General features: G+C 43.0%; 1 protein-coding gene across 1 annotated transcript in view; it reads right to left on the bottom strand.

Moving 5' to 3' along the window:
• LOC124789256 (solute carrier family 22 member 1-like) overlaps positions 1–18,020 on the bottom strand; it is an 80,973-nt gene that overhangs the window by 35,661 nt on the left and 27,292 nt on the right. The window contains exon 2 of the mRNA XM_047256552.1: positions 6,872–7,114. Coding sequence (XP_047112508.1) covers positions 6,872–7,114 — 243 coding nt within the window. The remainder of the gene's footprint in view (positions 1–6,871; positions 7,115–18,020) is intronic.

The following is an 18,020-nucleotide window of genomic DNA, read 5'->3' as shown; positions in this document are numbered from 1 at the left end:
GATCGCCACATGTTCACTTATGACGATGTATACCTCGTAAATCGTACTCACACAAATAATCGTAGCGCTTCCAGTTCATCAAATAAATGCTTGCACACTTGCACTATTAAACAATACTCTTTGTCGAAATAAATCGACGCGAAAAAGAATTCTCAAACGACCGCATGGGCCACGCTCAACTGGGGCTCGCCACCCACCCTCCATAACGACTGACCCCTGGCCAAGATGGCCACTCGCTTATATAGGCTCGTATGTGCACCCCCCCTGGTTATACAAGTACCAATCTCACCAGTTAAGGTTACAAATTTTGATACATACATCCCTCGACAGAAATAAGTACACCATCGGCACCGCGCTAAAAAGTACATCTCATTAACTATGTTACATTAATTTCTAGGATTATTCTATCGCCCATAAATCAAGTTTTAGTTTTTGCAAAATTTCGCCACTTAGCGCAAATTTGTTTGTTGACATCTGTGCTGCAAAGTTTTAACATAGAACTGCATATAGCACCGATTTTAGACGTAATCTACAGCGATGTACACATTGCGCTACTCAAAATCTTCATGTCTATAATAATTAATTAATTATGGGCGATAAATGTTAATAATAAGTTGCAAACAATGAAAACTATTGCAAGTTAAGTGTATAACTTAACTAGTTTAAAATATGTGTGATGCCACCCAAAATATTATATAGTGGCGTTCTTTACGTTATGAATTTTCTATTGAATTTTATAAACAATTTCGCCTCAAACTTTGTTTATTGCTCTTTACGGGCCTAATTATTTATGAATCTTAACATGTGCCTACGGCACCCGACCCTCTATGACGAGATGTTTTACTGAGCGCTCGCTCATCTCTGTAAGTTGTTATTTGCTACTTTTATTAATTTTTTCAGTATTCGTGATATTAAGCAATTTTCAAGTTACTATAACTTTTGCGTCACGTGACTTCAAATAAAGATCGATCTATCAGAAGGTGCATGTTGCTGACCGCAATCCACTGCCGCATCGCTCTTCGCCGTAAGTTACATAGTGTTCGCGTTATGCGCGAAAAACCAAACAATGCCCCAAGCTGCGGGCCACGTGGAGACGTCCCAGCGACCGTTGCAAATCTAGCCCGGGCGCGCCACCCGCTTCCGCGAATCGCGCACCATGTCGCGCGCTCGCTCTCCACAAAGCAATCCGTGCATACTGGAAATATTCACCTAGTAACGGGGTTTGTACCGTCACAAGATTCATCACGAAATTCTGGGGTATATGGGGCACAAGCAACGTCGAGTCCGCCGCTGAGAAATGCCGCTAAAAACTTGACCAAGGCCGCACATACATCGGTGCCGCTGACTGGGAAGTTCAGACATCCTGGTCAGCATCAGCCATGTCTGTCCGGCATTGGTCAAATTTTCAGCGGCACCATACAATTTCCATTTCTTCAGCAAGCTGAAAGGACTTCCATGGGGGAGCGGAGGTGGGGGACAGATTTTTAAACTCTGAGAACGGTCACACAGTGCACCCTGAATGACTACCTGACCAAGGAGCGGATCTCTATCGCCGAGGAACTGTATGACTGGTAAAAAGTTTCCACTGTTGTTTGCTGAGATTTGGTGACAATGTTGAAAAATACTGTTATTTATGTGAATCACTTCGAAGTGTAGTGCACCATTCAATAAAAGCTACTTGATCTGCGATAATAATGTGTAACGTAAGTCCCCCCGTATACACGCTGACTTGAAAGAACTTGAGAGAGGACAAGTTACAGTTTCACATATGGAAAATTATTAAAGATTTTGTTACAACTTGATGGACCTCGAGTGTGACTCCAGAAAACTAATGGCCTGAGCAGATGTTGATGGAGCCTGGTAGGGCGCTAAACACGTGAGGTATTTTTATGATTCGTAGCTCGTACAAACAGCTTGCTGGGAGTTGAAAGCAATTGGCGGCGAGCCCATCCCTCGGTAAATCTTGCCAGACAGGCCCACATCTGTACAGAGCAGACAGGGCAGCTCCTCATGCAGACAGGTCTCCAGCAGAACAATGCCACAATACCTGCCATGGCGCCAGCAGAAGGCCTGGGCTGGGACTACTGTCTAAAGGAACGTGTCTACATAGTGGAGTCATAAACCGGGCATTGTGTGCAGAGCCACACGTAATAAAAATTCACGTTTTCGTGTTTGCCGATAGTGCAAAATAGGCCAGATAACCACTTCCTTCGGCTGCCTCGGTTGTATAAGAAACCTCCAGTGTCTGAAAAACATTTAGAGATAGAATCCTTATTAAACCTCACAGCTAGGACTAACAAGCTCCATGGCTCAGGCGATTTAGATAAAGAACTTTGAATTGTATCTGTTCACTTGTTGCCATGGCAAGAGACACGACTTCAGAAAAAATCAGCTCTCCCCCCTCTGTGAAAACTTAAAAAAGCCAGTAATTTGGGGTTTCTTTTTTTTAGAGACACACGTTTCTTAACTCTTCCCCTGGTTTGACATGAGTTTGTGCTGCCATGTGGGAGGGGATATTTAGCGCCTATAAAGTCCTGTGATTGGCTCAAGACGGGGTGAAGGCGGTGTGTCGTTCATGTACTTTGCGGGAAAACGCTATTTTATTCTGGAGAGGTGCAAAACACTCAGGTGCGGGACTTAAGTCTGGTGAGCACTTCTGGTCAAAGCTCTGGCATGTCTGGTTGGTGCTTGGGACCCGTCCTGAGACTGACTTCACTTGCGAGTAGCTTAGCCTGGGGAGCCTCTGGTGAAGTTCTTACTATACCGACAGTGTGACTTCAAACGACTTGGACTACCCATTTGCTCAGGGCACATTTATTCGTTTTTTGTTTACCAGCCTTGACGTTTGATATCCTTGTGGGCTCTGTCGTATAAGTGAGCCAAATTGGTCCTTGGTGCGACCAGCGAATGTGTGTGTCACACACTGAAATCTACCATTTCAGGGCTCTGGTAGAGAGTAAATTGCGATCCGTCTGCCTGACCGCTAGTCACGTTCCCACGTGAAGGACACAGGGTAATGTACTGCCACTCCGGCATTGCCAGGGCATATAGATCTCGATCGCCACTTGCTCTCAGCTGCACCTATGTACACTCATGCTCATAAATTAAGGATAATGCTGATACACCGTGAAACAGCGCCCTGGTGGGCGGTTTGTGGGTTTAAATCACCTCGGGCTATGACCATGCGGTGCATTTGACCTATGGTCGTCGCACGGTGGTGTTGGGAACAGTCCACACTAGCAGAGGTGTGTTGGTGCATGTCAGAGTACAGTTCAGCGAGTAAGTGTGCTAATGGTGGCTGTGTGTTGAAAATGGCTTAAAGAACACGTATTGATGACGTTGTGAGGGGTAGGATACTAGGGCGACTGAAGGCTGGTCAAACAAAGCAGGTCGTAGCATGGGCCCTCCGTGTGATCTCAAGATTATGGCAACGATTCCAGCAGACAGGCAACGTGTCCAGGCGCTACAGTACGGGGAGTCCACAGTGTAAAACACCACGAGAAGACCGATATCTCACCATCAGTGCCCATAGACGGCCATGGAGAACTGCAGGTAGCCTTGCTCGGGACCCTACCGCAGCCACTGGAACAGTTGTCTCCAGACACACAGTCTACAGACGACTGAACAGACATGGTTTATTCGCCTGGAGACCTGCAAGGTGCGTTCCACTGACCCCTGGTCACATGAGATCCCGTAAAGCCCGGTGTCAAGAACATACATAGTACATGGTCATTGGAACAGTGGTCCCAGGTTATGTTCACGGACGAGTGCAGGTATAGTCTTGAACCAAGAGCCAGATACAAACCTTTTAATATTCGTGAAAGGGTCCTGTATGGAGGTCATGGTTTGATGGTGTAGGGTGGGATTATGATTGGTGCACGCACACCCCTGCTTGTCTTTGACAAAGGAAATGTAACACGTCAGGTGTATCAGGACATTATTTTGCACCAGTAAGTCCGCCTTTTCAGGAGTGCAGTGGGTCCCACCTTCCTCCTGATGGATGATAACGCACTGCCCCACCGAGCTGCCATCTCGGAGGAGTATCTTAAAACAGAATATATCAGACGAATGGAGTGGCCTGCCTGTTCTCCAGACCTAAACCCCATCGAGCACGTCTGGGATGCTCTCGGTCGACGTATCTCTGCACGTCTTCAACCCCTAGGACACTTCAGGAGCTCCGACAGGTACTGGTGCAAGAATGGGAGGCTATACCCCAGCAGCTGCTCGACCACCTGATCCAGAGTATGCCAACCCGTTGTGCGGCGTGTGTACGTGCGTATGGTGATCATATTCCATATTGATGTCGGGGTACATGCGCAGGAAACAGTGGCGTTTTGTAGCACATGTGTTTCGGGACGGTTTTCTCAATGCATCTCCAATACCGTGGACTTACAAATCTGTGTCGTGTGTGTTCCCTACGTGCCTATGCTATTAGCGCCAGTTTTATGTAGTGCCACGTTGTGTGGCACCACACTCTGCAATTATCCGTAATTTATGAGCATGAGTGTAGATAAACTTCAGTAGATTATATATATCGACCCCAATGGGAGCGAGCATATCATAGACAGATATATGCGTCGCACCCACTGAGCTATAGTGGGACATACAGTTCAACGTGAACCCTCGAACCTCGGTGTAACTACGCATATTTCGTATACGAAAATCACTTCCAGATGTGAAAAGTATCAGATAAATATTGTAGGAATGACCAGGTGCCAAACCAATGACCTTTGGATCAGTAGTATAGCTCTCAACCACTGAGCCACTGAACCACACAAGTGGATTAATACCGTATTAATACTGTTAAATTAACATTAGGTGACAATATCACGGACTGTGTAACAACAGTATAAATTTCAAGGTTAAAAATTGTCACCTCAAGCGAAGTGAACAACAAATATGCTAGTAACTGCAATGTTTTAAGCCTCTGGAACCTTGTAATCAGGCTATCGACCAGTGCTATGCACGACACCCACTGGTCGTGACCATCCAGATCTCCTTTCTGACCTCCATCAAGATGGATGGTCGGTCGTCTTTCTCTGGATCCCAGGTCATGTTGGGATCCACTTTAAGTGGAATAAACAGTTTTATGAGCAAACGGATGGCGTGGCTATGGGAAGCCCCGTAAGTCCCGTAATTGCAAACTTCTTTATAGAGAAATTCGAAGAACAGGCCTTAGGTACTGCCAGCAAAAAACCAAATGTATGGTTCCGATACGTGGATGACACGTTTGTGCTCTGGAGACATGGCAGGGAGGAACTAAGCCGGTTCCACGAACATCTGAATAGTATAAACTCGAGAATTCAGTTTACAATGGCGGAGGAGGTAGACGGCAAACTACATTTCCTCGATGTGCTTGTTTTTAGAAACGAAAATGGTAGTTTGGGCCACTCAGTGTACCGCAAACCCACACACACGGACTGTTATTTGCACCGGGAGTCGAACCACCACCCACAACAGAAGCGGGGTGTTATCAAGACGTTAGCGAACAGAGCTAGAAATATTTGTGAACCTGAATTGCTCGACGCTGAGATGGAACATCTTCACAATGCACTAATGAAGAACGGATATTCGTCCGCCGAAATGAAACGTGCGTTGAAGCAGCCACTCAGAAATCATAGTGACGTACAGGCTACTGCAAAATCTAAGGTTTTCCTGCCGTTTGTTGCAAATGTTACGGAAAGAATAGGGAGGATCTTGACGAAGCGGAATATTACCGTAATTTACAAGTCCACCAGGAAGATACAGGAATACCTTAAGCCTGCCAATGACGCTCGCAAACCATTGGAAAGCCGGCCGAAGTGGCCGTGCGGTTAAAGGCGCTGCAGTCTGGAACCGCAAGACCGCTACGGTCGCAGGTTCGAATCCCGCCTCGGGCATGGATGTTTGTGATGTCCTTAGGTTGGTTAGGTTTAACTAGTTCTAAGTTCTAGGGGACTAATGACCTCAGCAGTTGAGTCCCATAGTGCTCAGAGCCATTTGAACCATTTGAAACCATCGGAAAAGCTGGAGTGTATAGGAACCCATGCAGCTGTGGAGATGTTTATGTGGGTACCACTAAAAGAACTGTTTCTAAACGTTTGGAAGAGCACAAAGGCAATTGTAGAAGAGGAGAAACGGAACGATCAGCTGTTGCGGAGTATGCTTTCCAGCCAGGGAACCACAATATTCGTTTCGAGGAGACGCAAGTACTAGCGGCCACAAGCGGATATTACGAAAGGCTCTACAGGGAGGCAATCGAAATCGCTAAACACCCTAATCATTTCAATCGAAATGAGGAGGGCGTGAAATTAAACGGCATATGGATGCCGCTGTTAAAGAAGATGTGTACCACCCGCCCACTACTGGGTGATGGCAACGGCGATCGACGGCGACGGACAGCGGCCAATTGCACTGACGTTTTCAAAACACGTGACGTCACGCCGCGGCGCGGGGGCGCGCGGACACGGAATTTAGCGGCAGTCAGTAGCGAACCAGTGGGTGTGTTGGACCTTCCATCGAGCTACGGACCCCCTTGAAGATGTCTTCCGCAGTCGGAGACGAAAAGTTGGGAACTGACACAGAATTCATCAACTGACCACGGCATAACAGCCCGGATGATTATAATGGACATAATATTTCCTGCCGTGAAAGTCTACATTTTAATATGATAATAATAATAATAATGTACTCTTATAATAGTGACTCAAACGGTAGCGACATGTGAAGAATGTACTACGTATTTGTCGCTATTGAAAAACCAGTCATAAATTCTAAAAATAATTTAACTTCTTATATACTGAAAATAATCAGTGTGTCTTTTCGTGAATTAATCAAAATTATTAAGTGATTCATGATGGATTAAACCAGCCTTAAAAAAATGGCTACGCACATGTCGCCTATGTAGCCAAACAGTAACCCCAGGGCCACTCCAATAACCTGTGAGTAGAACAAGACGTCGTTGACGGCCTGCCGGTTGTCGCAGACCCAGTTCATCTGTGACGTCACCGTCAGGGAGAACCAGGTGTCGTCGTACTCCCAGCCGTGCTGGCACTTCACAGGTTCCCTGCTGCCGCCGACGTCCGTCACATCGCTCTGGTTGTACATCAGGCACTTGCTGAACGAGGCCCCTTCCCTGTAACAAGGAGGAAATAGCGGTAGGGCACAAAAGAGGAGCTCACTGCGTACTCATGTGACGCGAAAACAGTGGAAAACTAAATATCCGAAATAATTACATCCAGACAAGTAGAGAGATTCTTGATATTACTGAAGACCTTTTTGTCGTGTCATATTAACACGTGACTATTTTGTGACCTTGAATTGCCTCTTGACGCTGTGAAATGCACAAATGTTTTGAACAATGGTACATGCAAAAATGTAAATGTCTGTGGAGGGAGATGGGTAATAGCTTGGGTACATCCACAAGAAACTAAACGTATTTTCTAAGTACACAAAGTCTCAATATTAGGCTTGAACATTTTTTTTTCAGCCCACGTACACGCTCTTTTTCAGATGAGCTTAAGACATGCTAATAATAAAAGGCGCTTCCATTGCGACTGAGTTGACGGAGAAAGTTCAGATTAGTCGCAGCGCAACCAACCAACCGGGAATGGAAACATAATCGTAGACTAACGCGCCAAGAGAAATAGTTTCTTAGCAGTGGGAGCAGCATCGCTTCTTCTTCGCAAATGTAGGTATCTGGTGGACGTCATAATATGTCTGACCCAGTATGCAGATAGATGTCTGATAAAAGTTACAGTAGACATTACTGGAGCAACAAAAGTATTCTATGTACTGACCTAGAAGGGAAATATTACATCATGAAGCACCATTCCGATATCAGACGGTGGAGGTGTTCATCAAGCTACAAAATTAAATGATTGATCTTTTATTCAATTCGGAATTGATGTAAATCATCAACATCAGTATGAGAAATGATAATTTGGTGGCTAGAGTTTGGTATGAAGTATACGAGGTGTGGCTAGAAAAAAACCGGACTAGTACTGGTGAAACAATAAAACGAATGCAATAAGGCTGAAAGTCGCGTGGCCTGTCACGTGACTCTCGCTCCGCCTACTGCTCGAGTTTCATCTGCCTCCTGCACTCAGTCTGCCCGTGGCGTCTGTTTTAAGTAGTTGACGTTTTGTCTGTGCGTCGGAAAATGTTGAGTGTACAGAAAGAACAGCATGTTAACATCAAATTTTGTTTCAAACTAGGAAAATCTGCAAGTGCAACGTTTGTAATGTTACAAAAAGTGTACGGCGATGATTGTTTATCGCGAACACAAGTGTTTGAGTGGTTTAAACGATTTAAAGATGGCCGCGAAGATACCAGTGATGACACTCGCACTGGCAGACCATTGTCAGCAAAAACTGATGCAAACATTGAAAAAATCGGTAAACTTGTTCGACAAGATCGCCGTTTAACAATCAGAGCAGTGTCTGAGTTAACATGAGTTGACAAGGAAAGTGTTAGGCAGATTCTTCATGAAAGTTTCAACATGAACAAAGTGTGTTCAAAAATGGTTCCAAAGTGTCTCACAATTGAACAGAAGGAATGCCGAAGAGTGATTTGTTCTGACATCCTGGAAAACATTGAAAGTGATCCCACCTTCTGACAAAATGTTATTACTTGCGATGAATCGTGGTTTTTTACTTACGATCCCGAAACTAAACGCCAATCGATGCATTGGAAAACTCCTGGTTCTCCACGACAAAAAAAAGCACGAATGTCAAAATCGAAATTCAAGGCAATGATGATTGTTTTTTTTGACATCAAAGGGATTGTGCACATTGATTGGGTACCAGAGGGACAAACAGTGAATCAGCATTACTACATTAGCGTCCTGGCTACCCTACGTGAGCGAGTACGGAGAAAACGGAACGATTTGTGGAGAAAAAAGTCATGGATCCTTCACCAAGACAATGCCCCAGCTCACAGTGCGTTGTCAGTGAAGACGTTTTTGGCAAAACACAACATTCCCATCTTAGATTATCCACCCTACTCACCTGATTTGGCCCCCTGTGACTTTTTTCTTTTCCCTAAAGTCAAGTCAGCTTTGAAAGGAACTAGATTTGAGACTGTTGAAGCAGTAAAAGAAAAAGCGACGGAAGTATTGTATGGACTTACCGAAAATGATCTGCAGCATTGCTATGAACAGTGGAAAATTCGTATGGAGCGGTGTAGAGACCGAGGAGGAGAGTACATTGAAGGAGATAACATGAAATTGTAAATAATTGTAAATAAATGTTTTTTCCAGCATCAGTCCGGTTTTTTTCTAGCCGCACCTCGTATGTCTTTCCATGACGTTCGAGGCGTGCCCTGTAAGTGACAAATCAGGGGACCAGCAAGCCGTTATGGGATTAGTATATTTCTCAAAGTGTTTATGGTGTGAACTGCAGTGTGGGGTCTCCCATTCTCCTGAAGGGTTGGAACCCTGATCATGAAAGTTATGACAACATGATTTACTGTCTGTGGTACAAGCTGTCGAGCATTGAGGCCCCCTTCAACAATAAGTCCTGCTGTTCACCTCTAACACGCCTTCATACCGTGATTCCAGAAACTGGAGAGGAGTGGGTCTTGAGACTTGCTGCCCCTCTCCCCCATCTCTTCCCCATCCCTCTCCCCGCACTCGTGTCACAGGGAACTGCGCTGAGACGTGTATGTATTCTTACCAGGCTCTGAGACGAGTCAAGACTTGTTCTAAATTTACATGGCATAATCGGAAGTGACATCATGATTATGTGAGGGGGCCGTAAATCTGTTTCGTCAGCAAGGCCCCAGACAAGTCGAGACTTGTTGACGTGTTAACCCTTTCGCAACCGTGAGAGATATATTTCCCACTAATGGTATTCCTTTACTGCATTCATGGAAATACGTTTCCCCACTTCCGTACGCTCCTGGCCCCTAGTGGTAGTCCGCTGCACTAGCCCTGGTTTCTGTTTGTTGATAAACATAGCTTTTAGGGCTGTGGGAAGTATATATCCCACCAAATAATGATGTTCCCAGGGTTCTTGGGAAGTATGAATACCACCAAAAGTCGTTTCTGAAAGGGGCTCGGGAAATATATATACCACAATGTCTTTTGTGGCCCTTGGGAAGCATCGAGATACCACAATGCTTCTGGGAATATTACCACCGCTGTATTTGCCTGACATCTTGTGGTAGTACACTGTACCAGGTGTATGAAAACTGCTACAACAATCGGTTTGTGTGTATCTCGGGATCACTACTGTTGTCGGAAGAGTTTGCTTCGCTTCTGAAGTATATGTCTGTGTCACTATTATCAGCTCATAGCTTTACTGTTTTCACATTGTGGTAATTAAATTTTAATATTGGTGGCAAATATAATTGGAATATCATATTATCACTTATTGTTCGCCTCATAATCTTTCTTTGCTTTTCGTAGCAAAAATGTCAAAGAAGCACGCCTATAGTAAGAAATACACACCAGAAGGAGCATCGGAGTTGCTATTTTCACTACCTAGCGATCCTGAGAATTCTGAAATCAGTGCAAACAATTCTTGCTCCATGGACGTCGATATTTCTGGTGACAGTACCAAGTGCAGAAGAGCCATTGGCAGAAGAGGAATGGTCCGATGACACTGCTGTTTTCGACTTTCTTCGCGTTGATACAAAAGGAGAACCAGTTGTCAACCACCCACTGACAAAACACAGCACAGAGACTACTTCCTTACTTTATTTACCAATGAGATATTGTAGTATGTGGTTCAGCAGTCAAATCTGTATGCAGAGCAACAGAAACAAAAGCGGCAATCTGGTCAGACTGTAAGTGAGTCAACAAATAACTGGACAAATTTATCTGTAGAGGACTTACAGGCCTGGATTGGATTGAATATCTTGATGAGCGTGGTTGTGTTGCCAAGTGTAGTGCACTACTGGAGTTCAGAACCTGCCTTAGGTGAGCCTTACACATCGAAACCTATGACATGCAAATGTTTCAAAAAGATATGTGAAACTATTCACATAAATGACAACAGGCTGAATCCTCCAAGAGGGCATCCAAACCACGATAAACTTCACAAGGTCAGACCTCTTATAACCTTTCTGAACAACACAATTCGTAAGCCATACACTGCTGGTAAGGTATTGGCTGTGGATGAAAGCATGATACCTTTCACGGGACGGTCTTCGCTCAAGCAGTATATGCCTCTCAAGCCAGTGAAACGAGGATACAAGGTATGGTGTTTAGCAGATTCAAAGACTGGCTATGTCATAAAATTTGATATTTACACAGGAAAATCAAATGACAGATGTACAGAAAATTCTCTGGGTGAGCGTGTAGTCATTAGCCTCAACCAAGACCTGAAATATAATAACAGTTTAGTAGCGTTTGACAAGTTCCTCACCATAGTGAATCTAATGCAAATGCTTTTGAACAATGGAATCTACTCTATAGGGACTGTCAGAGCAAACTGGAAAGGGCTTCCTTCAATGATGAAAGATAAATGTACCTTGAAAAGAGGAGAATTTCAGATTCAACGCAAATGTGGCATTGCAGCTATAAAATGGATGGACAATAAACCTGTCACTATTTTGAAAACTTCAGACAATCCTAGAGAAACCGCACTTGTCTCAAGAAAGAATATGGATGGCACAACCAGCATGGTTACGTGTCCCACAGCTGTGGAAACATACAGTACCATAATAGGAGGTGTAGATCACTTTGATCAACTTAGAGAACGTTATGCAATAGGTCGACGTTCTCGTAAGTGGTGGCATCGGATTCTCTATTTCCTATTAGACATGGACGTTGTAAATTCCTTTATATTGTACAAAACTAATAAAGGACAAGAGGGATATGATGATCAATTGAACTTTCGATTACTACTCGCAAAACAATTGATAGATGGTTTTACATCCCGCAAAAAAAGGACGCCCAATAACCATTCTAAACAAGAAGAACACCGTACCAGACCATGTTCGACTGGCAAAAGTAGGCGATCATATGTCTGTTTTAGAAAGAACCTACAGACGGTGCCGAAAGTGTTCAACAAAAGCTCGTGACAAGAGAACAAAATATGTATGCTGCCCCTGCAACGTACCCCTGTGTATCGAACCATTCTTCCGACAGTTTCATGGAAAATAAAAAGAAAATGTAACAATCATTTGAACATTTTGTTGAAAAAGAATTATTACTTGCACATTTGTAATGTAAATGTCTTTGAAATAAAGTAAAATAAAAAGAAATCACCGTCTTCTTAAAATTTTTTTACATGTAATGCCAACATGTTACAGCTTATAAAATGGAAATGGGATATCTTCTTCCCACCAAAGTGTAAAGCTCACAAGCGGGAAATCGGATTACCACCGAAAATGTAAGATTTAAAAAAGTGCTGTGGTGATATATTTACCACAATAATTTTTAGACCTAAATCACAAAAATAAAATTATCAAAAAATAAAATATAATAAATTGATCACAATTCTAATTCGATGCAAAAAAAAATAGCTTCGCTGAGTCGCCACAAAAAATGCTCCCGTTAAAGGGTTAAAACTTGTACGTGTCTTACTTCTCATATTACAGAGATGCGGGCTGCACATGTATCAGGTTGCTGTCAGAGTGCGACAACTGTGTACTCACTGACTGACAAGAAAAATTAGAGAAAGAATGGCGTACAATGTTAAAAAAGCTTATCTACGAGGTAAATTCTACACGATGAGCTGCCTGGGATAGTGTAGCAATTTCATGTACATGACACCTTAAGGATCTTGGTTTAACGCAAGATTTTGCTGGGACTTTTAACACAATTGAGATATGTGACTACCTAACATCAAACCATGACTTCTGTGTGCATGAACTGGACCAACAAAACAACAGTGTGATTATGAACTATGATAAAAAAAAGTTGGAATAGCCGGTTCAATACCAATGAGATTTAGTTTTAGAGTAACATGCATAATAAATTTGTATTTCAAATCACAAGCACAGGAGTGAACAATGATGAAATCTTATTGCGTTTATAAATTTTCCTTGATATGCACCTGCGAGAAACTTTTAGCTTGGCTAAAGAACAAACTATCATCAGACTGGAAGCTACGATTTACAAATACGGAATGGATGGTGTGTTGGGCCCTGTACGGGACTAAGTGTATTATACGTCAACTTCTGTTGTACAATAAAATAAGTTAATATTGCCAGTAGAAGGTGACAAACTCTTGCACTGCACGATAAAGTTAATAACCTACTATGGGGTTACTATACTGCTTAACTGACTATGAAAAGTGGTTGAAAGTGGTTAGTTAATAGTCTAGCAAACCTAATTCTTATGAGGCAGCTTGTCGCGCTTGTACTACAAGAGGGTGGGGTCCCCACACGTGTGACTGGTAATAGCGTCACTGAAGCTGAGGTGAAGGAGCTGTGGATGGGTGCAGTCGAGGAGAGGGGAGCCAAGAACAGGAAGCCTTCTCCAAGCTGGTACAAGAAGGAGCTGCCTACAGTGCCTCGCTAACGGTCCGTGCGGGGTGTGGCTGCCCTGTACACTCAAACAACTGAGTGGTTTGATTGGTGCCTTTTCCCGGCTGAGAGAACAGCGAATCCAGTGGAGGTGTATACGAAGGCCTTCAGATTGCAAGAGCAGCTCTAGCTGGTTGCTTTGATGGCTGACAGTAGTATTTTGGTCGGTCGAGTGATGCATGCAATGTACAGTAAAGAGAATAGGCTATGCATTGAGTGTACGGGATGATCAGTAATATTACACACGGGAGGTCTGTGGTTACGATTTAGCATGTTATGGTAGTCGTGTTGAGGTACGCTGGGTGTGCAGATGTGAGAGCCCGATTGATTTGTTGTTTATGCACCGTGAGTGAGATTGATTTTGTATGTGCCATTGTACAGAATGTGGCCTTGTTATTGTTACGCTGTGAGCGTGACATTTTGTTTTTGCCAGTTTACTGGAAATTATTTTGTTATTTTAACCTGTGACGGTGATCTGTGTTGTACGTCACATTGTCAGAACACTGAGTTGAGGAATTTTCTTAGGGAGCCCTATAAATGGTTGAAGTAGCTTTGTTTTACTAATTGGTTGAAATTGCTTATGTTGTGCTAAAGATATTTCATGCTGTTTCTCTCTCGTCGAACCCTGCCTCCAAGAAGTACACTGGCCTGTAAATAAGTTCTGTTTTGTTGTCATTTTTGTACTGGCAAGATCAAACAGTGGAAAATCCAGGGTGGAATGTAACAACATCATGAAAAGTATAGTTGTTACTCATCATGTAGCGGAGATGCTGAACCGCAGACAGCCGCAAGATAAACACTGTCGGAAAGTGAGCTTTCGGCCAACAAGGCCTTTGTCCAAAATAGAGAAAACACACACACACACACACACACACACACACACACACCTGCAAACGCAACTCACACACAAATGACCACAGTCTCTGGTAGCTGAAGCCATTAAGCCTTGGTCATGTGTGTGTGAATTGCATTTGCGTGAGTGTATGTGGATATGTTGGCTATTGCCGACAAAGGCCGTGTTCCCCGAAAGCTTACTTTCCGGCAGACTTTTTGTGGTGCCTGTCTGCGACAGAGCAACTCCGCAGTGTGGTGAGTAGCAATTATTCATTTCATAATACTGTATTGGCAAGAAGAATATTTCATGTTTGATAAGTTAAAATTGAAGCTACGTTTGCACAGCCTCCATCCCTAACCCCACTCCAACTAAATCCTATGCCAGGAGTTGAAAGGACTGTTCAGAACGTTATTCCATCGAAGTGTCAAGAAGTCTCCACTGTGCAACAGCGTAAGTCATTTACTCACCGCAAAGTGTACCTTAACCTGCAGGTTAGATCAATAGTATTAATAAGCGATCAGCGTGTGAGGTGTACTGTTACAGAGCAATTCTTTAAATACTTTGATAAATATTAGAGACGAATTTCGGTTTCTTTAAGGTACTTTTCTATCAGAAAGCGAAGTTTCCTCTCCGCGGAATGTTGTTCTTTATTGTTTTAGTCCGAACCAACCCAAGCAGTTGCCTTACAGATTTAAGTGTTTACGAGCCTAATATATGGTATTTGGTGCTTTTTGTAGCTATAGCTGCGTTCTGCCAAGATATCCTGTTTAAATGATGCATTACATAAAACATCTCAATAAAATTGGCTGCCGCTTACCTCAGGGGTGGATGGGTAAGTAGGGCAGTCACTGCAGGGCTAGAGGATGTGAGAGGGCGATGTTTTATAGTTCGTCTTTCAGTAATGTCAAATCATGGGCACGCATGATTCATTATGGTCGGCTGCTGTGGTGTAAATTTTGACACGAAACTAACACTGATTTGCGAATTGTCGTTACAGAGACGGCCATCTTCAAGAGTGGTACTTTTCTCATAGGAAGGAATATGAAATTAAGGCTGTTGTAATGGAACGCAATGAGTAGAAGGAAAATGACATCGAAAACATTCAGTTATTTTATTCATGGCTGTAATTTTCAGCAACTGTAGTATTATTTTTTTCAGGATAAATTTCAGTAATCAGTTTCAAATAGATTTTATCATCTTTACCGGTTTCGTCGAATTAATTTGTCAAACCGGTAAAGATAATAAAATTTACTTACAACTGATGACTGAAATTTATGTTGAAAAAATATTTATTAAACGTCTGTGATCGTGTCTGATACTACATAATGCATTTAAATACTAGTACCGTTGCTGTTATTAACAAATTAATCACCCGCCCACGCAGACAACACGGAAAAACTTTGGCGGGCGATTACAGTGCCACAGCTTTGGCGTCGCCGAAGGTGGCGGCAGTGTGGAACAGGGGAAAGTCGACACGAAGTGTTCCGAACGATGCCGACTTTCAACGACCAGTACTCGGAGCCCAGTGGCCGACTACCACAGCCCTGCTATGGCTGGTCTGTTAGCGGCTCATAACATACCATTTTATGTAGGTTACAAATCAATAATAAGATGGGTACGTATGTTGTCCGAGATGCTACCTCACAATGTCGGTATTGGCTCTGATGTCGGCCGTACTGCAGTCATCCAGAGATGATACTTTCCTGCAGACACAGTGTCGTTAGTGAACAAATTAAGAGAGTTGTTGAATCGTCGGAGAAACGACTATATTCTTACATTATGAATGAAACACGCACAACACTGGTGTAACATTCTACAATATTTATTATTTGATACGCGAACCGGTTTTCGGCTGTTACGCCATCATCAGGTACAAAAATAATTATGTGATGGAGTGAAATTTTGTTGGATCAAGGATTGTGAGAATAGGAATAAAACAAGCGAGGTCATTTCAGTGTAAATGTGATCTAAGATTATTTAAGTAAGATGAAATATTAACCAGTGTACTACAAATTACAACAGTTGTACATAAAAGAAAATAGTTTAACAATAAGCTTTGGTGACACATTACAAAGATATTGCTGAACAAAATAATCTTGTCATTAACAGATCATAAATTATTAGCAGACGTGATATAATAGTGATATTAAGCAGGTGAGTGATGCAGCTGCGAATACACAAAGTAAAATTTTCTTTAACACAACAAGATAAACTTTAGTAACTGAAAAAGAAAATGGATCGTGCGAGTAAGAGGGGTGGTTCACAACATGGTCTGGATGGGGCTGTGAGTAGCCTCTGCAGTTAGAAGTGGTGAGTGAGGAAACTGTATCTGGTCACTCAGTACTAAACTCGGGTCAATGGACATGTGTTTACTAATTACCGTAGTTTCAACACAGTTCATCTTCCTTCCTTTGTGGATGTGATGTAATGCTTCTTCTTTCATGTTGTTCTTGTAACTATGGCCTTCTTTAAGGAGGTAGTTCTCAAAAGTAGAGTCTCCTTTTATAAGTTTCTTACATCTACATCGACATCTACACACTGCAAGCCGTTTTGCTGTATGTGGAGGAGGGTACGTTGTATACCAATGTTACTTCACGCAATTGCTGCTCCGGTCACGAATGGTTCGTGGAAAAGTCGGTAGTTGGGAAGCCTGTGTGTGAGGCAAAACTATCTAGGATTACCTTTGTGTGCCGGCGGAGTGGTTATAGGCGCATCAGTCCGGAACTGCGCGACCGCTACTGTCGCAGGTTCAAATCCTGCCTCGGGCATGGATGTGTGTGCTGTCCTTAAGTTAGTTAGGTTTAAGTAGTTCTAAGTTCTAGGGGACTGATGACCTTAGATGTTAAGTCCCATAGTGCTCAGAGCCATTTGAACCATTTTTACCTTTGTGACCTTTTCTTTAGATATTCGTTGGAGGAAGCAACACACTGGTTCTCTTCTAGAAACGTATGCTCTCAAAATGTTAACAGTGATCCAACCGTAGCACACAACGCTTTTATTGAAGTGTCTTGTAACACATGCCGAGGAGCACACGTTTTTAAACTCGCTTCCCTGGCAGTTGCGGTCCCGATGGTCCAGCCTAAGGGCAGCAGATTAAGCAGGGCCACCGGCTTTCGCGTAAACACACCCTCAACACGTGGCGGATTTCTCTGCCGCCAAAATACCGCACTGCAGCATGCACGGAACGGAAGAAATATGGCGAGAGTTGTCACTGAAATAAAATACAGTATGTCTACTTAGAAATCTTGGATATTTAGAGTCACACTGTCCAGTAACGTTACATTAACTTCAAAGCCACCAAACAGAGCATATTCATGAGGTGAGTCCATCTACACTTAGAATACTTTTATATGCTAAAAACTGTGAAAGTTACAGCAAAATTAATAACTGTCATTTAAATTAATTCCTTAATGAATTAATTGTACGAGAATCTGAGGTGCAACAAATTCAGACAACATGGCAAATGAAATACGCTTGTTTATACTCGTATTATAATTTGAGAGCGCAACACAACTCTTCACTGTAACACGTATTATGAAGTCAGCACGGTGTAGGTACATCCACAAGCTGTTGTCTGCCTTAGTTATTTTATAATATTCAGTGTCCTCGATAATTATATTAACTTTCTTTAAATTTGCCATTAATGAATTGCTATGTAACTAGCCTATGGGGCATGCACTATAAATTTTGAGGGCATGAGGTGAAAGGTCGTCAAAATGCGTTTCGGAAT

This window comes from Schistocerca piceifrons, chromosome 3, assembly GCF_021461385.2.
Source record: "Schistocerca piceifrons isolate TAMUIC-IGC-003096 chromosome 3, iqSchPice1.1, whole genome shotgun sequence".
Lineage (NCBI taxonomy): Eukaryota > Metazoa > Arthropoda > Insecta > Orthoptera > Acrididae > Schistocerca > Schistocerca piceifrons.
This window is presented reverse-complemented; position numbering and strand designations above follow the sequence as displayed.